We start from the raw sequence: 26,669 nt of genomic DNA on the forward strand, positions 1-26,669 counted from the left end.
ATTAATATAAAATGTAATATATATATATATATCAATTTGGAGGACAGTTTAACAATCACTGACACCCCCCCCCCCCCTCCTTGTGCAAAATCTTTCTTCTAAGGTATTACATGTAATAAACACTAAAACAGGCCTTTTTTCCTCTAATTACATATCTCTCTCTCTCTCTCTCTCTCTCTCTCTCCCCAAACACACACACACACACACACACGCACACATTCTAGCAAATCATGATTCAGGGGACCAAGTAGAAAACAGAATTCTGTCTGGCATAGCAAATGGCCTTAGCCGTCCCCATCCAAGCTACTGTCACTGAAGGGTTCACTCCTACACTCTCCAGACCCATTTTCCCACTGTCCTTTTCTTAACCCTTTGCAGTCCTAATCACAATACAGAAGGCCGGTTCACCTCCACTTGTCCTCTCCATTCTCTGTTCCTATAAATCACCTGCAGAGAACTGCACAAGCAGTATTAGTCTGTCTTGTCTGATTGGAGCGATGGGAAGGGGAGGGGGGGGGAGAGAGACACACTGAGAGAAACACAGACACAACAAACCAATTACACATGGCCGAGACAGCAAAGCAAGATAGGGAACAGGGGAGGAAGTGCATACTATAGAAGAAAGCAACAGTACCTAAAATATGTACAAAGGAAAAAAAGGAAAGAGAGAAAAAAACAAAAACAAAAAAACTGGTAACACTAAACAGAGAAAGAAGCAGGTGAGCAAACACTAGGCAGGTCTGAGGAGATTGACCCAGTGAGCGCTGCCAGAGCAGCAGGCTGAGAGTTCCATCAGTCAGCCTGATGACAAACACACACACACACTTTCTTCCCTGTTCCCCACATGTCGATGATCCTGTCTCACATCGGCACACCCACAACCACACTCAATCTGTCAATACAGATGTGGACTACACAAAAGTCTACAGGTTACCACTGAGTTTCACAGCAATACTTTTTGCCACTGGCATATATGTCTACCTGCAGTGTTTGGAACCAATTGATATTTATCATAAGCTTGCAAGTGTGTGTGTGTGCATGCATGCAGTATGTATGAACAGAACAGAATAGAATAAATTCTACTGTCTCGAAGCCTTAAGATTTATAAAACAGAAATAAATAACTGATTAATTAATGTCATAAGCTGAACAGCATTCATAAACAAATCCCCCAATCTTGGTTTTAGATATACATCATCTATCAGCATCAACCAACTTGGAATATTACCCTTGTGTGTGTGTGTGTGTGTGTGTGTGTGTGTGTGTGTGTGTGTGTGTGTGTGTGTCATATTTACTATCCCCTTCAAATGACTGTATTGGGAAACATTCAAGGCAAAAAATAAAAAATAAAAATGTACAAACAACATTAACTACATTTTTTTTAAATTCATAAAACAGTAGCTTCTCCCTGAAGTACAGACTACAGTTATGTAAATGACAGTTTTTCCCTGAATGACAAATACCAAAGGGTTTAATTTATAATATCACAAATCTGAGTGATGAGTTTGTTTAAACTGTTCTGTGAATACTCATACCTGTATTTCACTGTCACATGTCCATATCCAGAGAGAGAGAGACATACAGTCAGAGACAGACAAAGAGACATATAATGATAACAATAATTATAACTGATAATGATTTTTTTCACTGGGATAAAGGCCAAAGGAGAAAAAGACAGACATACTGAAAGAGAACACTGAACACTGAAAGGTTTTATGTCATTAGCTTTTCAGCTCCAGTGACATGGGGATGCAATCTGAACAATAATGATGAAAATAATGAAACAAAATAGAACAGAAAAGAAACATATTTGAAGTCAAATAAACTAGCGCTCGACCATCCATTTTCCAAGCTGATGGAAACAAAAGCATTCTTTTTTTTTTCTTTTTTTTTATGAATGTTATTAAACTATTGACATGAATTACTCTTCTTTTGAATATTATAGGCTTAAGCAATGTACTTCACCAGTGATCTTACTGTATTATCATCGTGATTCATTTTCAACACACTGATGGTATCTTCACTCCTTGCAGCGCTTGTTTTGAAAACAACAGATTTTTCACAAATATCAACATATATGCATTGCAGTTCAATAGAAAATGCATTTCATCCTCCATTTGGAACCCACACATTGGACAAGGGGAGAGTGTGGATGGTTCAGTGTAATCTGGCAATACTTATTGTATGCTATTTATTTGTTACTGTTATATATTTCCCTGGCTCGAGCACACTTTTAAAATTAAAAAACCTATTACCGGGTATATTTTTCAGAACTTTCCATTTTAGAGTGCCAATTTTGTTTATATGAGGCAACTAATCTGTCTTTAAATTAAAAAATAAAGCTTTCTTCATAGCCTACTCCTTGACCCATCCAAACAATCCCAAATCCATGCATTGTTAAAATCTTCTTCACATGGTATGCCCAAGTTTCTTTCCTTTTGTCCTGCTCAATAAATAGCATTTTATATCACTACTTACAAATTCTTGATACAGGCTAGATAATTTCAACCAATACTTTATATATTTAACATATGATTTGATATGACAGAGGGATATAAATATACATATGGATACACTGCTGTGAAATACAGGCATGGAATTAGGATTATAAGATTGAAGTTGATTGCCCCTCTGAATTTATGCATCCATGAAAATTGGGTAAATAGTGAAACACCATATATACTGAATTCCATTTCTACTTCTGATAAACTGATTAACATTAATCTGTACTTGTGGATTTGTGAGTATTTCTCTGTCCATTCATGTGTGTGTCCATGTGCGTGTGTGATTTGAACAAGTCCCCTAAACAGAATCTAAAGCATTGCTGTTAACTTGTAGCACAGTGAAAATAATGTAAACTTAAATCTAACATCACAAAATAATAAGGGTCAAGAATCAAAGAAACACACAGACACACATGCACACACACACTCATATTCAAATATCTATTTTTTATCCAACATTACAGCATTATTTGGAAAAAGATGTTAATCTGAAGAACATACACACACAAACACACACACTCATACACACACACACACACACACACACACATGAACGCACCAACACACACTCTGTCTAACCACTGATAGCAATAATACTACAGGATTTATTGAATTTAATGAAAAACAGAGGGAGCTAAATAGGACTCAACACTTAGCACATACTAGGATGAAAAACACAGACTGTCAGTGATTTTTTCGAGTACCTTCTCCCACATATCAAGTGGTGCGTGCATGCACACACGAGTGTGAGAGCGTGCGCACATACCCACTGAATGCAAAATATTATTCACTGTACAGTGTACCACTCTGCATGGTGCAGCATTACATACACTCAAAGGCACTGAAGTACTTTGTGTTGTGGTACACAGCACTGCACTGTACTGCTCTACTCCAGAATGTAATATGCTGTATTGTATCGTTCTGTGCTTTACTGTACTGCATCGCTCCTGATCTGTGCTGTGCAGTGCCCACATTCCTCTGTCATTTTTGACTCACTTGTGTAAACAAAGTGAGTCTATGTTTTAACCTGGTGTTCAGTTGTGTGTGTGTGTGTGTGTGTGTGTGTCTGTGTGTCCATGGTAAACTTTAACATTGACATTTTCTCTGCAAATACTTTGTCAGTTGACACCAAATTAGGCATAAAAATAGGAAAAATTCAGTTCTTTCCAGTCATCTTGTTTAAAACAATAATGCACATCTGGGATGGGCACAAAAACAAAAAAAATGAAGCCTAATTATACGCAAACTGCATTTACTGTTATATTTATATTTTTTGTATTCTCTAAACTTGGCACTTTGATCTGATATTCTGACCCAACAACAAGAACAGTCATTATTATTATTTTTTGTTCAAACAGGAACTTCTTTTGCTAAGCATGGAAGTTTTATTTATTTTGCAAACGTTTTGGTGCAGATAGTAAAAAAGGGAAATTACTCTGTAATTAATGCTAGGGGAGTTCATTTGCTTTAAACTGATCTTTCTCATCTTAAACATTACATTTTGAAATTATACTCAACACATAAAAAGCTTGGATTTTTTTTTAAGTGTATCACAAGTGAATCTTGAAGGCCTTGCCTCTCTTGTTTACATTTATTTTGTTTTTCTACACAGTGCCATCTTGCTCTTGAAATGTTTGTGCTGAATGTGTCAATCTCTTGGTTTTTTGGGGGAAATAAGTTTTAATTGTCTTACCTGACATTCTCAGTTGTGTCTTTATAACACACACTATAAGAATATGTGCATGTACATGTTTCTGTGCTTGTATTGTATGCAAGCATTAATGAATGCATTCATATAAATTTACTTTAAGACTGTGCAAATGTATCTGTCCAGAGATACAAGATAACATGGGTATCATTGAAGTTGTAACACAACTTTTTAATATGTTGGTTTTGTCTGTTGCTGTTGTTATCGTAGTTTGGTTGTTGTTGTGTTGTGTTGTTTTGTTGTGTGTGTGTGTGTGTGTGTGTGTGTGTGTGTTTTGTTGTTATTGTTGTTTTTTTGTTTTTTGTTTTTTTTTCTTTGGGGTTATTTTTTTAGCATATGATACAGCCACAGGAAACTAAATTATCTCTAAGAACAACACTCAAAAGACAATAATTTTTTTTTAGTGTATTGCTTGAGGAAACTTATGATCATTTAACATGTTTGTGTATGTAATAAACACAATATATTCTTTTTAAATATTTTCATACAGATATTTGATTATATTATATACTTTTTCATTTTTTTTGAGAGAGAGATACAGGAGTGTACATCCACATGGGCAACAGAAGGACAAATGTCCTGACCCACATTAAAAATAATTGGACATTCATCCTTTTCACACCAAGATGAATGGGACATTGAGACGAATGGACAAACACATTTTTAGATGTCACATCTGAAGATGTAAAAGAGCTATGATAATAATGAATGTATTATCACTCAAGATCAATATGTTACAATTAAAAAGACTCATGTATATGGAATAAACTTTACTGGATTTAAAGGAAAATGAAGTATTGAAAATGAATATGAAACTGAAGTCTTGAAAATGAAGAATATGAAGTCTTGAAAACAGAGTTTATTCCTCTCTCTTTCTCTCTCAGCCAATCTGTCAAAAGCTGATCTGGATAAAAGCTGCTATTTTCTGTTTCCTTTTCTTTTTTTATCATTTTCATTGACAAGCATTATTTTCCTGTTTAAAGACTTGACTATTGTTTTCAAGACTTCCTACAATAAACTGAACAGGCTTCGTTAACTGTTTCCCAACACTGATTTTCATAGACACTGCTGCGGTCACTGAGGTTTCTTGCTGAAAACTGTTTGACTTGAATGTTCACAGCTATGCATTGTCCCAGAAAATCTGGCCAAACATTTTGACCCTCAGAAAATTTTTCTAAATGTTTTCTTGGGGAATATCAAGAAATAGTCTGACACATGGTCAAAACTGCTCAGGTAGAAAAGAAGAGGCAGATGCTTTCCTCACAGCACATGTGCAGAAGATATTATGATCTTGTTAATCATAAATGCTAAGACACTGACTGCAACTGACCCCAGGTTGCAAGTGCAATGATGCTGGCCTTGTACTGACTGAACTGGTGATTTGGGAAGGATCAACTTGTCATTTAAGTTTGTTACACACAATATCCAAACTAACAAATGTATTGGACAGTGACCTCACCGATGAAGAAGTAATGGGACATTTGTCTTCAAGAGTAAAATGACCAGACATTCTCAACCAAAAAAGGGTCTATGTCTGATGTCTGGCACCAATGCACACCACTGGAGATACCATGACAGACAGGTATAGATATATATTTCAAACTGTTGTTTTTGCCTTTTTTTAAAACTTGGAGCTATCATGGAGGGTCTCTCTACTCATGTATCCAGAAACACTGAAGATGTTGACATCAAGTCTGTTAAGCTGAATAATCGCAAACATACTATCAAACCTCTCTTTTGATGTGGGCAGCAGAGCTGTTGAAAAACTGCAGAAGAAATGGGATATAATATATTAATAAATAATCTAAAACAACCAAATCCTTCGTTTTATCCCATTCTGCTTACCTGTGAAAGAGTAGGAGCCATCCTCCCAGACTGACAGACAAGAGGGGCACTGTGAATGCCCTCTCAGCACCATTCACTCAACTGTTTCTCTTTCCCCTTCACAACACTGACAAACAGTTTGTAGACAGAATTGCCAGCCAAGTGCACACACACACACACACACACCACACACACACACACACACACACACACACACACACACACAGACTCAGTCTCTCACAGACGCAGTCTCTCACAGACACACAAATACACATCAGCAAAACGCCTGTACAGTTGCACACACACAGACACACACACACACACACACACACACACACAGAGGAACCAGGGAGTAGTATCACTGATGCTGTGTGTGTGTGTCGGTCTACCTGGCCCTGTGCCTTCCTCTCTGCCCTACCTCTGTGTTACACATTGCCTGATGAATAAGCTCTGCTTGCAGCTAACTGCGCCCAGCCTAATGCAACCCACATGAAACCTATCAGCTACACATTTCTCCCTCCCACCCACCACCCACCTGCACCCTCCTCCCTCCTATTCTTATGCATTCTCCACAAGCCATTAGGTCTCCTACCCCTCACCCAGCCCCCTCAACACGGTTGTAATTTCCCTTCAGCTTGGCAGGGTACCCCCATCAACAAGTCTCTGATCCAATGTCAACTACGCAGTACTGGGACACCCTTCCTACAAAAAAGTCTGACTCTGAAGCAACAGTGAGAAGAACATTCTTGAAAACACTTGAGTAGGGAGGCGTGGGAGGAAGAAACAGAGTTCACTGCCAACATGGTACTCACTTTCTGTTACGATTTCTCACTCGTCTGTATGGAACTGTGCAAATACCATGATAAATCTTAAAATTCTTGCAGTTGTGTGATTTATTCTGACAACAGAACAAAACTGTTTCTATAAAAAAAAAAAAAAAAGAAATCAATGCATACTTTGCTCCTCTCACCACCTCAAGTGTAAAGTACCTATACCTTGTGTTTTCAGTCACACACACACACACACACACACACACACACTGTCATAATGTTCACTAAACACTAAAGACAACAGGAACAAGATATACCTTACAGGCAAAAACAATGTCACACACACACACACACACACACACACACACACACACACACACACACACACACACCATAGAAAAACTCAAAAAGAGAGAAACAGAGCGCCAAACAATTTGCTATGGTAAATATTTCAGTCCCTTATGAGTCACAACAATAACCACTGGGCATGCTGAATGCTGACACATCTTTGTGGTAACGATTTCCAGCTGTCGAAAAAAAATCAATTGAACGCTGCAATGAAAATGGCTGCAACGTTATTTAAATAACAAAGTGCTGTAGGCTGACATGTTCATTTCGAAGGAACTGTTGGCAGTTACACCTGACCTGGTTCCCTCCCTCATCCCATTTTGTTCATCATCTCTTTGATTAATCACTTTCTCTTCATGCCTGCTACTCAGAAAAGGGGAAAAGTACAGCATTCACAGCACTCTGGTCTGCTCTGCTGGCAGAGCACCAAGCTTGCATTCATTTGTTTGATTCACAGACATCCAGCTTAAAAGATGGTATTTTCAATGCCCATCTTGACATTCTGGAGGTGTCAGTGTCGTGTTAGGTCCCCTTCCCAACTTTCCAGCACTGTCATCCCCATCAGCCACATCACCTGAGGAGGGGGTTGACATTAAACCATCATGTAAAGTTCTATTTATAGCACTAGCTCTCATCTGGTCTGGTCTGGTCTGGTCTATACTTGATAACTGTGCAAACTCATAATGTATTCTTTCACCAATCAAGCCCTGATCTTTCACTTGTCAACTGTTGCTGATACATTCATTAGCACTGGAGTAAATCTGTCAGAGCTGAAAGCGAAGTTAAAGTTCTGGTGTTTATAACAACTGAGCCTGGATACAAACAAGGGTATGTTGTTTTTTTGTTGTTGTTGATATTGTTGTTGTTTATTGTTTTTCCCCTTCATTTAACTTAAGACTTCTTATTTGGGATCAATTTCATGCTGGGTAGTATTTCGGGGATGCTGTCTGTAGATTTTTCAACTAAGATATTGTTACAACTGTTAGGATTACTGAGCACCACAACATCCAGGGAATCCGTGTTGAAATGCATGGCAGCCATATATTGACTATGCTCTTACAATTGAACACACTGGTATAAGTACAGCCTGTCTGTTCAAGCTTTGTTCAACATGTGGATTCATCAGGGATGGGTCTGGGTGTGGAGTACTCTAAACCAAAATGTAAACTGATGCTCCTATTTTCACAGTATATCTGACAAGGTTATTCACAAATCAGGCCTGAATAATATATATACATTAAATAACAATATACCAACATATACACAAATACCTATCTCACAAATTATGTGAGTCTGCATATATATATATATATATATATATGCCTTCAAGATTAAGCTTTGCATACATGTGTGAGTGTGAGTGTGTGTGTATGTATGTGTGTGTGTGTGTGTGTGTGTGTGTATGTGTGTGTGTGTGTGTAAGAGAGAGAGAGACAAATAAACAGAGAGAGAAGAGACAGTGAGAAAAACATGGTGACAGGAAGGGATAGGATATTTTTAATGCCATGATTGTGGGAATATAAGGGTTACTGAGACAGGGAGGGGGAAAGCCAGAATGGTCAGATGACAAAAAATACAAGACGCACATGTGCATGCATGCATGCATGCATGCGTGCATGAGTGTATGTGGTGCATGCATGCATGCATGTGTGTGTTTAAGACACTGAGACAGAGAATACTAGTGCCAGATGATAAACATACTTCCTGAGTGTGAAGATAATAATAATAAGATGAAGAAATAAATATATAAATTATAATGAAGTGCTCTTCTGTAGTGCTGTTCCCTCACAGAGAGAGAGGCTCATATCACTTCACAGATCACATATATAACAAGAACGAAACGACAATAATATAAAAAATTCAAATAACAACCAATCACTCATAGTGCTCCACAAATTACATGTTACAAACGAGAAGCAACAATTAAGAAGAAAAAGAATCAACCACGAAGAAACAGTCACCATGCTTGCATCATAAATAACACACACACACACACACACACACACACACACACACAGCATACACACTTACACACAGCATACACATACATGTGCGTGTACACACACACACACACACACTTACACACAGCATACACATACATGTGTGCACACACACACACACACACACAAACACAAACACACACACTATACTAAAAAAAAAAAAAGTAGTCCATATAACAGCAAATTAGACTTAACAGTTACTCAAATGCAAGGGGGAAAAAAAATATGATTTCAGTTGGGACATGAAAGAGTCTAGGAAATGGGCCTTTCACAGGATAGTAGGCAGTGAGTTCCAGACAGCTGGGGGTGAGAAACTAAATGATTAGTGACTCAGTACCCAAAGTAACCTTTCAACTAAAGATAGAAGTTATTGTGGAGACTAGTGAGTTGTTCGTGAAGAAAAGTGATACTGCGGGAGTGTGCCATCAAAAAAGTGGTACTCAAACACAGTAATTTATAACTAGATGCAGAATTTAACTGGAAGCCAGTGCAGCTCTTTGAGCGAAGGTGTCACATGCTCATAGTCAGATTTTCACATTATAAGTTTAGTGGCTGCACTGCTCTGAACATTCTGCAAACAACTTATCTGATAAGCTGGAAGATCCACAGTACCGAATTGCAGTGATCCAGACATAAGATAACAGTGGACAAGTCTAGCCATGACAGTCTTTGAAAGATACAAACAAAAAGGTTTGAAAAGAACTTGAACACCCCCTGACTGGAGTGAGAAATGGAGCAAATGATCCCCAAGAAAGAGCTACTGGTAGACATTATTTATAAGTATTATCATTGTCTGTATGTCTGTTATTTTCTTATTATGTTAATGTATTATTGTCAAAAAGGTCTAACCATTCATCAAACAAATCTCCAACTTTGGAAAGTTCATTACAACACATTCTATTCAAATGTGTATGTGTTAATGCCTGCACATATCATGTTGTTGCCTGCTCTTTGTGTGTGTGTATGTGTGTCTATGTGTAGGTATGAATGCCTGTGTGTGTGTGTGTGCACATGTGAATGGAGTTTCAAGTATAAGCATATACTTTCTTAAGACAAATGTCACAATAAAATGACCTCTGCGCTGTCTGGAGTATGGAAAAATACAAACTCTTTTTAGTTGAAGAAACACAAATAAACAAATTTATTTCATGAGAACATACAATACATGGAAAACATACAACACAGATAAGCAATGAAAGGGAGCAGACACATACAAAAGAAGAAACAAATCAACCAAGAACCAAACAAACCAAAGTAAGTGGGTTTCAGTAAAGAACATATTCACCACCAGAGAGTCAATATCACTGAGACCGGACACAATCTTCTTCAGACGCCCCATGTTGCCAGGCTCTCCGTCATGCATTATGGGCCCCTGACCAGGAAGAGTCTCTCAGTCTGGGCCTCACTGCCCCTCCACCACAACACAGCATGTGGAAGACACACAGAGGCCACCCAGTTCCACAATTCACCCTCATGTCTCCACGTCCACCCTGATCGCTTCTCCCCTCACTGTCACTCTGGGAGGCCAAGAGATTACTGTTCAGGCTCTATCCCCGTCACATGCTTCTGCACGCCTCTCACTGTCCATCACTTTGTCCAGTCCACACCAGCTCACGCAAACTGTCCTTATCCCCCCACTTTTCAACCATCAAGCCTTCTAACTGGGCTGTTTCACGCCTTGACAACCTTGTCAAACATTGTCAATGTAGCCTTGTTGGATGGCAGAGAACTCCATTGACAAGCCCCAGTTTCGAGCACACATTAATAATGTCATCAGGCAAGGCCATCCCATAATGCTAGCTACGGAGTGAAAAGGCGGCTGGCTGCAGAGAAGGAAATGAGGCTGGGCAAGCCTGCCTGCCTGCCAGCCACACCACCAGGGGCCCCAGCTGATTAGACCTTGTGAATCACACGCTTGCATGGATCAATACTGGAGGCTGAAGCATTACCTGCACTAGACAATACACTCACACCGTGTCCCAGGGCAGATATGATCCAGGGCTATGACAGCTAAGCTCTGGCATCATGCATGGTACACATCCACTGAGCCACATCCCCCTTTGCAGTTAGAAACAATAGAAACTCATTTCCAATATGAACCGAGTTTTTCCCTTCCATTTTTTCTCCTCTCTCTTGCCTCCCATATCAAACAGCATATGTGATCATGAATTAGCAATAAGCTGTCTCCATTTCTGTCAGCAGTGGTGCTGTGTCCTGTGACTGGTTTAAGTGATGTTGTCTGTCCGTGTTTCTCAATTGTTTTGTGTTTGGTTTCTTCCAAATCTACTGTCTAGCCCTTTTTTTTCTTTTTTTTCATGTCACCTTTTTGTAAAAAATGTCTGAGGCCCCAAACCAACCCTTTGTAATCCACATACAGTATAAATATAATACCACTTCTGATTCTTGTCAATGCATGCACATAGAAGATTCAGAGGTGTCGTGGCTGTTTTCAACTAAATCCAGACCTTTTCTCAAGGCCTGACTAAGCGCGTTGGGTTACGCTGCTGGTCAGGCATCTGCTTGGCAGATGTGGTGTAGCGTATATGGATTTGTCCGAACGCAGTGACGCCTCCTTGAGCTACTGAAACTGAAACTGAAACCAGACCTTTTTTCTCTACTTTATATGTTGAGCTGCATATCATACAACATGTTTCTCAGAACTCGTGTTTTCCCCCATGGGCTCACTGTCCAGGTCTGTATGTCCCAAGAAGTTGTGGTTTTTTGTTAAGGAAAAAGGAAAGACAAAAAATTTTATATAAAAAAGAAAAGACTTTCATGATCACGTTTGGTTCCAGACTGACTTCAATCTTTATCTCAATATGCAAATCAATAATATCAATAACATAAATCATTAATAACAACACATAACATTACATGATCTGTTGATCAACCAGAATTTAGGGGATGGTAGGGAATTCAATAGAAAGGTGGACAGGCACTGGGTTTTAAAACTTCTAGTTTTATTTAATGAAATGCTGAAAAAACAACAACAACCAACATAATATGAACTTCCACAACAGCAAACAAGGCCTTCAATAAGGCTCTTTCTACTCTGAGGATCATAGATGGCTGTATCATCAAAGTGTTAAAAAGAACTACTTGAACTTGAGCATCCACTCTGTCTCACTCACGCACTGTCATGCTTTCTGCCTGCTACACAAAGTGCCTGGAGGAGAGGGCAGAGAGGAGCAGGAAAGCAACAAGAAATACACACACAAAAAAAGCACACACAAAAATCACCAAACAAAAAGCACCTTCAGCAAGCACTAGCTTGTACTGCAGCACTGTAGTTCTGGCTAGTTTCCAGCCAAGTCTTCACTGCAAGGAATAATGCCTTTGTCCTGGCAACTCAAGTTTCCTCCTCCATCTCAGTTCTTGTTACAAACAATAAATATGTACTACTGACATAGTCAGATTTTGTTGCTGTGTAACAGAAGTCTAACATGTGTCTGAAGGGGATATAGCCTTACTATCATACCAATTCAAAAATTTTTTCCGTGCTGGTAATGTATCTATGTGTACCAATTCAAAAGTTCTTTCCTTCCTGGTAATATATTACGTTAATTGACCTTAGTCTGACCAGCTGCCAGTAAATTTTTTATGCTTTCTGAGATGTAAAAACAATATATTTCATAGATCAATCATGCTCACTGCCATTAGAATTGATGAAATAATGTTTACTGGCATTAAGACTGATGGATTGCTATTCTCCTCCCCTTCTGAACCCCACGTTGTAACACACTCTGAACCCCACATTGTAAGTTACACACTCTGAACCCCACGTTGTAACAGCTAATATCTTCAACTAAAGGTTAATCGCAACTGCTCTCATTTGAACACTGCCTTTCTTCATAGTAATATTCTATAAAGCTCTATTAAGTGTAATTATCACAAATGATAGTTACACCTTTAGAGCTTTACAACAAAAGTTATTTAAGCAGTGTGTAAAGATCTGGTTGGTTGAGTATAAGATCTGTGTAAGAGAGCTGTGATGGGAGCACTTGCCATGTTGGAGTTTGCCGTACAGCAGTTTCTTGGGGAGCCGGTGGTCTGGCATGCGAACTACATGGCCTGCCCAGCGCAGCTGGGCATGCATCAAGATGGTGTAGATGCTGGGCAAGTTTGCATGAGTGAGCACCTCTGTGTCAGGGATCTTCTCTTGCCACTTTATGCCAAGAAGTTTTCTGAGGCTGGTGGTGTGGAAGTGGTTCAGCTTTTTGGCGTGGCGTTTGTAGACCGTCCATGATTCACATCCATAGAGCAGTGTGGTGAGAACTATGGCCTTGTATACTTTGAGCCTCGTCTCCAGGGTGATGCCTCTCCTGTTCCAAACATTCTTAATGAGTCTGCGGAAGGCAGCGCTGGCTTTGGCGAGTCTGGCATTCACCTCATCATCGATGACAACTGTGCAAGAGAGTGTACTGCCCAGGTATGTGAACTTGTCCACCGCATTCAGTCATTGCCCGTTGATAAAGATGTTTGGTTCAACGTAAGGCTTTCCTGGAGCTGGCTGGTGCATCACATCAGTCTTCTTTGTGCTGATTGTGAGGCCAAAGTTGTCACAGGCAGCAGAGAACTTGTCGACACTGTGCTGCATGTCAGCTTCGGAGGCAGCATTGAGAGCGCAGTCATCAGCAAACAGGAAGTCATTGACGGTGTCTGTCCTCACCTTGGTTTTTGCTTGAAGCCTCCTGAGGTTGAAGAGTGAGCCATCTGTGCGGTACCTGATGCCAATGCCTACGTCAGCATCTCTGAAGGCATCTGTCAGCATGGCTGAAAACATGAGACTGAACAGGGTGGGGGCAAGAACACACCCTTGCTTGACTCCATTGGAGACATGGAATGGTCCTGAAGTCTCTCCGTTGTCTTGGACTCGGGCCAGCATCCCATTGTGTAGTCGCCATATGATGGTGATGAACTTTCTGGGACATCTGTACTTCGCCATGATTCTCCAAAGGCCATCTCTGCTAACAGTATCGAAGGCCTTGGTCAGATCGACATAGGTAGAGTAAAGGTCGGCGTTCTGTTCCTGACACTTCTCCAGGAGCTGCCTGGCAGCAAACACCACGTTGATAGTCCTGCATTCTTTCCGGAAGCCACACTGGCTCTCTGGTAGGAGACCTTGCTCAAGGTGCACTATGAGACGGTTGAGTAGCACTCTTGCCAGAGTCTTGCCTGCGACGGACAGCAGGGATATTCCACGATGGTTGTCACAGGCCTGACGATTTCCTTTGCACTTGTACAGGCGTATGATGGAAGCGTCTTTGAAGTCCTGTGGAACTGCCTCATGCTGCCAGATGAGCTGGAATAGCTGATGAAGCTTCTCAGTCAGAGCCATACCACCTTCTTTGTAGACCTCAGCTGGAATGGAGTCTGAGCCTGGGGCTTTGCCATTGGATAGCAGACAGATAGCTTTCTGGGTCTCCTCCAAAGTTAGAATGGCATCCAACAACTCACTGACTGGCACCTGGGGGAGTCGGTCGATGGCTTCATCACTGATGGTGGAAGGGCGGTTCAGTACGCTGTCAAAGTGTTCAGCCCATCTCTCAAGGATCCCGTCCTTGTCAGTGATCAGGGCAGAACCATCAGCACTGAGGAGTGGAGCAGATCCGGAGGTGGTGGGACCGTAGACTTCTTTCAGGCCGTTATAGAAGTTCTTCATGTCGTTCCTGTCTGCAAAGCCCTGGATCTCATCAGTTTTGTTGCTCAACCAGGGATCCTGCATCTGCCGCAGCTTCAGCTGGATGGTGCTGCGTGCGCTCTTCAGTATGTCTTTCTTTGACTGTGACTTGGGATCTTCAATGTGGGCTCTGTCAAGAGAAGGTGTAGCCTGCGCCTCGCTCACAGAGTTCGCCTTCTTCTGCCAGTCTGGTCTCACTTAAGGCAGCGATGTCGATGTTGTACCTGGCTAATTCACTCGCAATGAGTGCTGTGCGTCTTTTTGGTCTGGCTAAGTCGCCTCTGTCCAGAAGTGTATGCACGTTCCATGTGACAATGGTCAATGGGGTGCTCCTTGTTTTCTTCTTTCTTTCCTTTGTGTGTCAACCACTTGAGTAGGGTTCCCGTCAGCCGCGGTATGCTGACTAGGATGGTGTGGAGCAGGCAATGTTTAGGGCACCTTTTCTAGCCCCTTCCTCATGCCATGGAGGTGAGCAGTGCTGTCCTGAAAAGGGCTGCTCAGTCGCTCAGGGGGCTGCCGATCTCCACTGCTGCTCCAGTCGGTGAAAAACAACCCTATGGCCTGAGCCGCCTGTGTGCAGGTCCGCGGCTACGACTGCCAGTGTACCCACACCTGTCGCTTTGTCACTCACCTGTCGCCACAGGGCTGGGGGAAAATAATGGTATGGGATGAAGGATGACTGATGACTTGCGCGATGACTTTGTTTATAGTGAGGAGGAGTTGCCCACCGTCGACCTCACTCTCTTGTCTGAGACCGTCTGTATCCAGTGGCAAGATGAGGTCAAGGCGACTGGAGATGGAAACGGATGCAGTGGATGACCAGGATGTCCTATGTGCCTCATCCTGCCCTCAGCACTCCACATTGCTCTGCTGCAACCGCCTTCCTCTCCGTTGAACCATGAAGGTTTCTTCCGCAGAGTCCGCCGGATCCAGTCTTCACATGCTTGGGTAGACAAGCCCTAACTCACCGAAGGTTTGAGACCCGTCGGCTACCCTCACCTAATTTAGCCAGCCTGTCAAAGCCGTTGCCTGGGGGTTCGGCGCTGCCGCATGCTAGCAGCTTCTAGGACCCATAGGTGAAATCTGGGTGTCGGTGGGGACCAACAGAGGACAAACTACTCCTGGAAGAGCATGACAAGCCCCCCCTCTAGAGGTACTACCCCCCCCTCCCCCTCCGGTGGAGTGGTGGCCTAGTGTTAATGCATCTGCCGTGGCAGCTAGAGAATCTAATGGCAAGGGATCAAATCCCACTCTGCAGAACTTTCTTTCCCTAAACTAGACCCCGAGTGGTAGTCCAGATGCTAGTCATTCAGATAAGATGATAAACGTCTCAGAAGCTGATAAATGTGCAGCATGCACTTTGTGCACATAAAAGAACCCATAGAAATAAAGGGTTGTCCCTGGCAAAATTCTTCAGAAAAAAACATTTGACAGTGAACAAACACCTGCAGACAGAAAAAATGGCACACAAAAAATATATGGGTAGCACTGCACTTCAGAAAGAGCAGCCCAATTTCACACAGAAAAATTTGTTGTGACAAAAAAGAAATTCAATACCATAAAAAAGGATAAAAAGTCAAATCTGATTAATCTTGCATCAGGTCAGAAGCCTCTGTAACTTCCAATTTCTAGAAAGTTGAATTGTACTTGTTTTACTGGAATAAAGTTGAAGCATGGTGTCAAATTGGAAAAAGGCGTAGTCTTACTAACTTCTAAGCTTCTAGTATCTATGCATGTGTTATAAACACAAAAACAGCTCCAATCCAAAGCACTTATTATGTATATTACCAACTGCCTACCTGGACTTGAATTTTTTTCTGAACAGTATTAAACATTTTTAGCTTTCAGTTACACCTGAAATGGGCATGCCAGTCAGTCTTGAAGTATTCACACTAAAAAATTTTTTTAATCCTTAACACGTAAGATCAAGGAGACATGAAGGAGAACAGCTGAAGGAGAATGGCTATATCCAGGGAAGCTGGCTGAGACAGCCTTAGACTGGCAGCTGGGGAAATCACAGGTGGTGGCATTATAACTTATATGCCAGAAGGCACAAAGAGGATTAAGTAAGCAAACTAGCATGCATGCATTTTTTGGCATCAGACAGTGGAATTACTTTTACGCACACAAACTACTTCAGTCTGAAATTCCATGCCCCATGAATGGTCATTTTCCTGTCAGGATAAGGTGTTTGGTACTTCCTGACAATTTTGATACATGTACCCTCCATATCTGCACAGCTTCAACAAGTCCAACAGCACATATACCAGTCAGTCTTCACTGTGGCAGAATCCTTGTACACACATGTATACTAATGCTTGCTCTTCATCAGAATGTTTGTCCACCATGCATCATTAATCTGAATAGCATGCAGGTGGTGCACAACCACCAAAGCAAAATCCCTAATCTTGATCAACCCCTCGTCTTACATTACGCTCCATGAACAGTGAAATGTGGGCAGATGGACAAAGAGGGGGGCCACCCCTGTCTCCTCTGATTCCCCCACTTCACTCCACCCCATCTCTCCTTCCAAATCAACTTTTTCTCAGTCAATAGATCTGAGTAGACCAGCTGAATTGGGTTATTTCCTTATCCTGCTTTTTGTGCAGGAAAGTTCTGCAAAGCAGCAAGTTATTTCCAGTGATTAACATGACATGATGTGTTATCTGTTAGACCTAAACTCAGAACTGTCTGCCTCATTGTCAAACCAGTAGAATGCTTCTGACCCCTTACCACTTGTCATTAAAGACAAGCAAGTAGAGATCATCAGCGACTTTAAATTTCTCAGACTGATCATTTCCAACGATTTGAAATGGGAGAAAAATACGGAAAAGATTGTTCAGAAAGCACAACAGCACCTGTACTTTCTTCGGTGCCTCTGATTCCCTCGCATCTTTTGAATCTTGTCTCAAAACTCACCTTTTCCCTCGGCAGTAAGTTCAATTGTGGCAGGTCCACTTCCTTTGCTTTAGCTGTGCTTGACTATGTGTAGATAACTACATGCATGTATATGAATGTATATTGTGTGTGCATGTGTTTATGTAAGTTTGTGCCTGCCTATGTGTGCTTATGTGTTAGGGTAGCTGTTAGATACACATGTATGTTAAAATGGATGTATGCAGTGTGTGTGTGTGTGTGTGTGTGTGTGTGTGTGTGTGTGTGTGTGTAGTCACATTTTGGTGTATGTAACATAGATATAATGTTTTATGTTAACAAAAGCGTTTTTGTAAAGCACCTAGAGCAGATTTCTGGATAGTGTGCTATGTAAGTATCCATTATTATTATTATTATTATTATTATTATTAAAAGTTCGGAATTAAAAAAGAAATAATGGTTGATTTCTACCGAGCAGTCATTGAAAGTGTGCTAACCTTTACTATTACTGTTTGGTATGGGAACATTTCCAAAGCAGAAGTTGCAACCCTTAACAAAATCATAAAAACTGCAACCTCGATTACCGGGGCTGATCTACCTTCTCTAGAAGACATATTACAAGCGGCTACTCAAAAAAGCAAAATCAATCAGCCAGGATGAATCACATCCAGCTTTTGGGATTTTCAAGATGTTCCCCTCTGGTCAACGGTACAGAAGTATAAGGACTAGAACCAATCGCTTCGCCAGTAGCTTTTTCCCCAAAGCAGTTAATGCCCTGTCTCTCGAACAAATCCAATATGATAATAGAATTGTGCAATGAACAACCATCTACCTGAAGATCTTGTCACCAGCCCCATCCACATGTAATATGCGGCTTCTGTTCAAATGTGTGTGTGTGAGTGTGGGTGTGTGTGTGTGCGCGCGTGCATGCATGCATGTGTGTGTGTGTGTGTGTGTGTGTGTGTGTGTGTGTGTGCGTGTGTGCGCAGTGCATGCATGTGTGAGTATGCACAAGTTTTTATAATATACATATATATATACACTTGTATGTATCCTAATTTCTACTGTATCTGTGTTTGTGTATGATTTTCAATTTATGTTTGTACCTTGTTATGTACTATCCCCCCCAATATTCCTTGTGACCCCGGTACACTTGGTAATAAAGACATTACATTCTATTCTATTCTATTCTAAAATCTTCTAAACGGCAGAATAAAACATCAAGCTTTTTTTTTTAAAATGAAATAACAACATGACATTATGTTTTACCCCACTTGCAGGTCTTGTGCCACATGTCAGCTCTGCTGGAAAGAAGCTGAACACAAAATCTTCCAATAAAGTATTTTGGCCACTTACAAATGAGAAAAAGAAAAGTGGAAATGCTTTACAGATCAAGATAAGGAACTCAGCAATGAAGCAAAGGAACTCAATGTTATTCCCAAACAAGGATGCCATACAGAATCTGTGTAGAAATGATTCGCCAAACATCTACAAAGCCACATTCACATCACACGAGAGACATGTCTCCCGATAAGGAAGAACCACTCTCATTCTGTCTGAAGAAAGTTCAAGTCCATACTGAAAGCTTGTGACTTCAAATGAATTTGTAAGAACTTTTTTTTCTATTCTCTGTTGTTGTTGTTTTGTTGTTCTTGTTGTTGTATGTTTCTTTTGTTTGTTTTAATATTGTCTATTTTGAATAGTAAGATCAGGGAAAACTTTGGTCAAAGGGTTATAAAAATGGTTAGTCATCTAGTACCAGTTTGGTTACACTATCAATGCAACCAGAAAGTTACTTAATGTTCAACAGTATACATATATATATATATATATATATATGTGTGTGTGTGTGTGTGTGTGTGTGTGTGTGTGTGTGTACACACTCCTATACTATAAATACCTTGTTAGAAGGGGAAACAAAACAAAACCTAATTTATAATTTACCGGTTCAAAGATCTATCATCTATTCTGGCATCAATATTCTGGAGACCTGTGGGCACAAAAGCCTTTGAAAGCAACAAGATGATTTGCCATAATTTGTTCATTCAATGCTGAATGCTACTGTAAAGTATTTCTGCAACTAAATCATTTATTGAACCACTTCAGTGATGGCAAAATACCACTGCAGCAGAACAGAGCAATTTATGGTGTCAAATCAAAGAGTGGATGAAAACTTGTGCAACATGGCAAATTCAAACCTGGCCTTAACAGTAAGTCTAACCAAAGGCAGGAAACAAAGTATCAATCAGTATAATTATTATCAACATGAATATAATTTAATGAATTATAAACCTTTTTTTCTTTTTTCCCTCTAAGTTTGCCAAGTGTGGTGTCAATGATTGTTATGATTATGTCATTAGCAGTGATGATGTTCATGATGATTGTGTCAAGGGTTGTGTTGATGATTGAGATGATTGTGTCAATGCTGGTGTTGTTGACTGTGATGACTGAATCAATGGTGGTGATGATAACTGTCAAAACAGTGCTGAGAGTGGTGCTGACTGTAATGATTCTGTCAATATTGGTGTTGATGATTGTGATCATTGTGTCAATGGTGGTAATGATGATTGCGATAACTGTTTTAATGGTAATGCTGATGATTGTGATGATTGTTTCAATGGTGGTACTTATAACTGTGGTGACTGTATCAACGGCAGAGTTGATGAGTGTGTTGGCTGTGTCAATGGCAGTGGTGATGAGTGTGACACATAACTTGACATTTATGGTGGTGTTCATTATTTATTGTCAGAATGTGTTATAGGCGGCGTTAAGGATTCTGAGAATGATGGTGGTGAGGGCGGTGTTGATTTCAACTGTAGGAATGATTGTGTTTATGCAAATGAAGGATTGAGCTGATGGCAGTGTAGAGAACTGTGACAAGGTTTTCGGGAGTGATTGCGTTGGTAGTGCTGAATCTTTGTTCAGTTATTTTAATGGTCAAATAAAAGATACAATTTAAACTTTTATTTTCTTTCTCTCTTACTCATGCACAATTCTTTGTATTTTACCTTTAGCATGGGCATTTGCTTTGCGTTTTTTGTTGGTTTTTTTGTTGTTGTTTCAATCAGTACTCACAAATGAATGGGGGTCTTGCTCCACTGTGTATTGTTTTGTGTGCCCCTCTCTCTCTCTCTCTGTGATTGTGTGAGCACATGTTCAAGTGTGTGTGCATGTGCACGAATGCTTTTGTGTGTGAGGATGTGTGTAAATATGTGCTATGATAACAAACATATGGAGAAATTTTAAACACAGCTCAGACATTACTGACAGAATGGACAAGAAAGAGTGGGTGATAGTCAACAGCCTGGTCTTGTTCAGGTCTTCACTGTAGCAGAGAACAGTCAGCATCAGTGGCAGGGCAATCACCAACCTGCATTTTTTTTTTTTTTTTTTTGTTGTTGCCAATAACACTGATGGACTGGCTGTAAATGAAGAAGAGCTCATGAACATGGTGAAATGCCTTGACAAAACATCTGCAGCTTTTAGTATAGAGATAGCGCAAAGACCAAACTGATGACCAATAACTCCATCGGCATCACCACCAATATTAGAATAAACAGTGAAAAAATGATACCGTCCAAACTTCAAGTATCTCGGAGCAATCATTTCAGACAAACGATTCAACCAGAAATACTCTTCAGGTTAGTTCAGACAACAATACCGCTGACAGAACCGAGGCCCATCTGGAGTGACAGCAACATCACAGCACACTCAGGAAAAAAAGAGTGGACTGATGTGCTCCCTTGTCATATCCATATTTCTGTATGCCTGAGACAGTGAGAGACATGGACCTTGACAGCTGAAGAATAAGATATTTCTGTATGCCTGAGAGACATGGACCTTGACAGCTGAAGAATAAGATACAGGCCACAGAAACAAGATGCTTCTGGAAGATCCTCGGCATCACATACAGAGACCACATCATAAGCGACAAAGTGTGCAGACGAGTCACGCTAGCTACTGGGCAACATGATGATCTACTGACCATTGTCAAAGAAAAAGAAAAAAAGGAAATTGAAGTAGTATGGCCACGACCTTCCTGCAGGGAACAGTGCAGGGAGCATGGGGAAGAGGCAAGCAGAGGAAGGATGATATCTCAGAGTGGAAAGGTCTAACCCTGAGTGAGACAATCAGGACAGAAAACCACAGACAGACAGACAGATAAATAGATGCACAGATACACAGATATAGTGCTTGGTGAGGATGCTGAAGGAAAGACCACCACCTTCAATGCAGTAATAACTGAAGCAGCCAGCAAACTGCTTGGAAAACACCACCAGACAACCCAGCTCTGGGTCAAAGAGGAAAACTTGGACATGTGTTACAATCAAAGTGACATGAAAAATGCCAGGTCTCAACAAAAACAGCAGCAAGGGTCTTACTGCAATGAGACAATCTTGTGAAAATTTGAAATTAAGGCTGAATGTTGAAAAGTGTATGTGGTAATTTTCTCTAAGTGCAAAGTAAGAACATTTCCTGATTTTTATATCAGTGGGGACAAAATTGAGGTTGAAAGTGACTTTCAATACCTGGAACTGAAACTAAATTACAAATGAATAAAATGCATGTTGCCCAACCTGATTTATGCAACCATGCTTTGAGAGTGGCGTTTGCACTCCTGAGGAGAACTAACCAATTAATATTTCCTGTCTGTTCTTCCTGTACTGAAATACAGTTGTGAACTTTGGATTTTTGATGTAACTGATATAGTGGCAAAATTGCAATTGATATTTCACAGATAAATTTTGAAACCTGGACAGTACACTCCATCTTTTATCACATTTGGTGAAACTTTAAGTTTCCTGTGTCTGTCTCTGTGAATACCAGAATGCTGGTGTTTTGGTTAAATGCTTCTTGTTAATTCATTTATAGTCTGTTCATCTAAGATGATGATATTAGACTGAATATTATTATCATTATTTGTATTATTATCATTTCTATCATAACGATGATTATTATCATTAATTAATAACTCATAATTAAATTCTTGTTACTAGCCAAAGAGCTTCAAAGCTGTCTTCATTAATAATTAATTAAACGCTTGTTACCAGCCAAAGAGCTTCAAAGCTGTCTTTGATTATTTACAAATGTCTCTCCAATTTATGCATCACCAAATACATCAAAACCAATATCTGATTTTTGTTCATACTATCTTGAAATCTTGAATGTAACCGAATTAAGCAATTTCTGGTTGAACGACATAATTTCATCCCTCAAGGTTTTAAATGGAAGTTAAGCACAGTTTAAAAGATCAGTTTTTGCAAGACTGGTATGAGCACAAAGATAACGATACTACACATATTATTCACATGATGTTAAAACCAGATTCTGGTCAAGATGCTTATTTTACAGTGTTACCAAATATGCTTATTTTACAGTGTTACCAAATAACTGTAATTGGGTAAGCAAAGTTTAGAACAACCAGCAATGCACTGCTTGTCGTTAAACAGCATTTCAACTATTTACCCAGATATGAAAGAATTTGTGATAAATGTTCAACACATAATACTACTGATTTCACTATCTTTGTATCTATTTTTGTGCCCCTATTTTGACAGCATCATCATTTTTTTTAACCTGTATTATTATTACAGTATTAGTGTACATTACAAAACCTGACCAAACTCCATTAAGTCCATGTGCTACTTTCTGGATAAAAAACAAAAGAATATCTGTTAAAACTTTTTAAAAAAACCCTTAAACTAAAGCCTGCATTTTGACTGGACATGTCTCTTTTAAAATAAAACTTTGTATATTTGATAGGCATATATATAATTTTGGCTGCTGCGACCTGTTAATGTGTATTTGCTTGTCAACTTATGTGGGCTTTTTGAGTATGTTTACTTTTTTGACACCACTCCTTTAAGATGCTCATAGTCATTAACATGATGATGTTTCAATGCCACATCATGAAATAAACTTCTCACCTTGCCTTGCCTTTCCTTGTTTTCCTCTGTCATAAAATCCATCATGTGAAGTCAAACTCAAAGTGAAAAGGAAATAAACTAAAGATATCCTTTCCAGAGCAGTGGAGAAAAAGAAAGAAAAAAGACCACAGAAAACAAGCAACAAAGAGTGAACTACTCAATCACAATAATACAAATACCAAGAAATGATATACAGCACCACTGATCAAGTTTATGACTGTTTTTACTGCAAACAATTCCAGCTGAACCATAACTATCTGTGAAAGGATCCATGCAAAACTGACATAATTTCCATGCGGTTCTCTCACCTGATCAGATTCCTCATGGAATCATGGGAAACAAAATTAGTTATAATCAAGTTACATTAAAAACACACAAAAATGTAACACCACTTGCATTAAAGTAAGACAGTGATCAAAACCTCAAACTAAAATATTAGAGGATAAGCCAACCAGTATATAGAATTTTCATAAAATGAAAAATGTCTAAACATGCACTGTTTATTTCTTACCTGTCTGATGAAACTGTTTGAACTGTCAGAAAAACTGCCATCAGAGCGTTTGAACTTTCCTTTCCGTTTTCCTCCTTTACCCTGTATACAACAAGTAGGATATATATATATTAAAATCAAAATGTTATGCAAATGTGAGTGTGTGTGTATGTGTATGTGTAGAGGTATTTGCCACATTCTCAGCAATGGCAGTCCTTAGGGAACTAGTATCAATGTTAAGTCACCACAGGCCAAACACCTGAGACCCTGCAGAGCCGCGTCATTTCAGTGGTTTTCAGTTCCTGTACCTGTTCTTATTCGCAGATGCAGTACACCACCTACTAAGCCCCAAACTGACAAAAATAACTGCTTAGTCACAGAGCTAGACTGAACAAGCATGCCCTCCAGAGTTAAGACCACAACACCCCTTCAACAACAGCCCCACCATGAATCTTCCAACACCAATGACCTTGACAGGAATTCACCTGGCACAGGAAAGTGAAGGAGGTTCGAAACTGAGGTCTCCACAAGAGCAAGATATATATATGTGTGTGTGTGTATCAAAGGCCACAGAATCTGGGACATTTTGTTCTACAGTATACCGATGAGAAATGAAGACAGGATGATGACAATGCTGCTACTGAGATCCATTTTGTTTTTAGGTTTGGGACTATGTGACAAGGCAGTACTCTGCACTTCATTTCATAAATTTATGTATACATGTCAGTGTCAACCACTGAACCAGCCAAGCCCAAGTGAAACAGATACCTGCCAAGTTGGTCACGTAATTTCCAACGGGCGCAATAGCCGAGTGGTTAAAGCGTTGGACTTTCAATCTTTCAATCTGAGGATCCTGGGTTCAAATCTCGGTAATGGCGCCTGGTGGGTAAGGGGTGAAGGTTTTTCCGATCTCCCAGGTCAATATATGTGCAGACCTGCTAGTGCCTGAACCCCCTTCATGTGTATACGCACGCAGAAGATCAAATACGCACATTAAAGATCCTGTAATCCATGTCAGCGTTCGGTGGGCTATGGAAGCAAGAATATACCCAGCATACACACCCCCGAAAGCGGAGTATGGTCGCCTTCATGGCAGGGTAAAAATGGTCATACACGTAAAAGCCCACTCATGTGCATACAAGTTACAAGTGAACGTGGGAGTTGCAGTCCACAAACGAAGAAGAAGACGGTCATGTAATTTGAGCATCACTTCCACAGACGCCATTTTGTAGTGTTAACACAATAACAGTGCCTTTGTCTGGGAATGTTTTTTAAGAAATCATTTTGTGTATAGATCTTATTAGAAGTTAATTTTACACTGTACTGAAATCAGTAAAACTAAAAACAACAACAAAAGTAAATATATTGTATATAATTTATAACATATATATATAAACTTTAAATTTATTTCATTTTGACTTATTTAGATCAATTAAGCTGAATACTGCATAGCAATAAGCTGTGAAAAGACCCTATTTCATACGTGTATATATATATATGAATCATTTTCAATTCTGGCAATTACTAATCGGATGTCATCAGTCATCATGCGATGTCGCATGAGAGCTTTGCTGATGACACACAACTTTATCAGTCGGCTTCCATAGCTGAATTTGATGCACTGGTGACTCGAACACAGGAGTGCATTGCTGGCCTAAAGGACTGGATGACTCTCAACAAGCTGCAACTAAATGATGATAAGACTGAATTTATCTGGATCTGGCCCCAAGTACCTGTCCAAATAAGTTTCGTCAACATCCTTCCTTTCCTGACTCTGTTGTGATCAATAGCACACCTGTTTCACTTTCTCCTTCTGTTCGCAGTCTTGGTGTAATCCTAGACCAGTCTCTTTCCTTCCAACAGCACATTTCGAATATCTGTAAAGTTGCCTATTTGGAACTGCATAGAATCAGCTGTATCCGCCACTATCTCTCAACTGATGCAACCAAGACACTTGTATGCTCTCTGGTTCTCTCAAGATTGGATTACTGCAACTCTCTTTTGGCCGGCCCTCCCAAATATCTGTTAGACAGACTCCAACGAATTCAGAATAACGCTGCCAGACTCATTTGCAGAGCTTCTAAATTTGACCATGTTTCTCCTCTCCTTCAGTCTCTCCACTGGTTGCCTGTTTCTGATCGAATAGTCTGTAAGCTATCCACTCTGACCTTTTCTGCAGTCAATGGATCTGGCCCCAAGTATCTTTCTGAACTCCTCCATATCTATACCCCATCTCACCAGCTCCGTTCTTCCTCTGATACTCAACTTCTCAGGATACCTCACATCAGAAGTAAGACCTATGGACACAGATCGTTTTCTTTTCAATCGCCAAAGACATGGAACAAGCTCCCTGATAACCTCCGTCATTCTGATTCCCTCGCATCTTTTAAATCTCATCTCAAAACTCACCTTTTCCCTCAGCAGTAAGTTCAATTGTGGCAGGTCCACTTCCTTTGCGTAAACTGTGCTTGATTATGTATGTATACATATATGTATGTGTACATAACTACATGCATGTATATGAATGTGTATTGTGTGCGCGTGC

At 40.1% G+C, this 26,669-nt stretch overlaps 1 protein-coding gene across 3 annotated transcripts in view; it reads right to left on the bottom strand.

The window, feature by feature from the left end:
- Positions 1-26,669, bottom strand: part of LOC143292960 (voltage-dependent L-type calcium channel subunit beta-1-like) — a 54,624-nt gene that overhangs the window by 24,725 nt on the left and 3,230 nt on the right. Inside the window, exon 2 of one of the 3 annotated variants that reach the window (XM_076603682.1) lies at positions 24,146-24,226. In XM_076603682.1, coding sequence (XP_076459797.1) covers positions 24,146-24,226 — 81 coding nt within the window. Of the gene's footprint in view, positions 1-6,056; positions 6,317-10,438; positions 10,885-24,145; positions 24,227-26,669 lie in introns of those variants that run through there. The other 2 variants (XM_076603683.1, XM_076603684.1) reach the window with 2 other exon arrangements.

This window comes from Babylonia areolata, chromosome 18 (genome assembly GCF_041734735.1).
Source record: "Babylonia areolata isolate BAREFJ2019XMU chromosome 18, ASM4173473v1, whole genome shotgun sequence".
Taxonomy (NCBI): domain Eukaryota; kingdom Metazoa; phylum Mollusca; class Gastropoda; order Neogastropoda; family Buccinidae; genus Babylonia; species Babylonia areolata.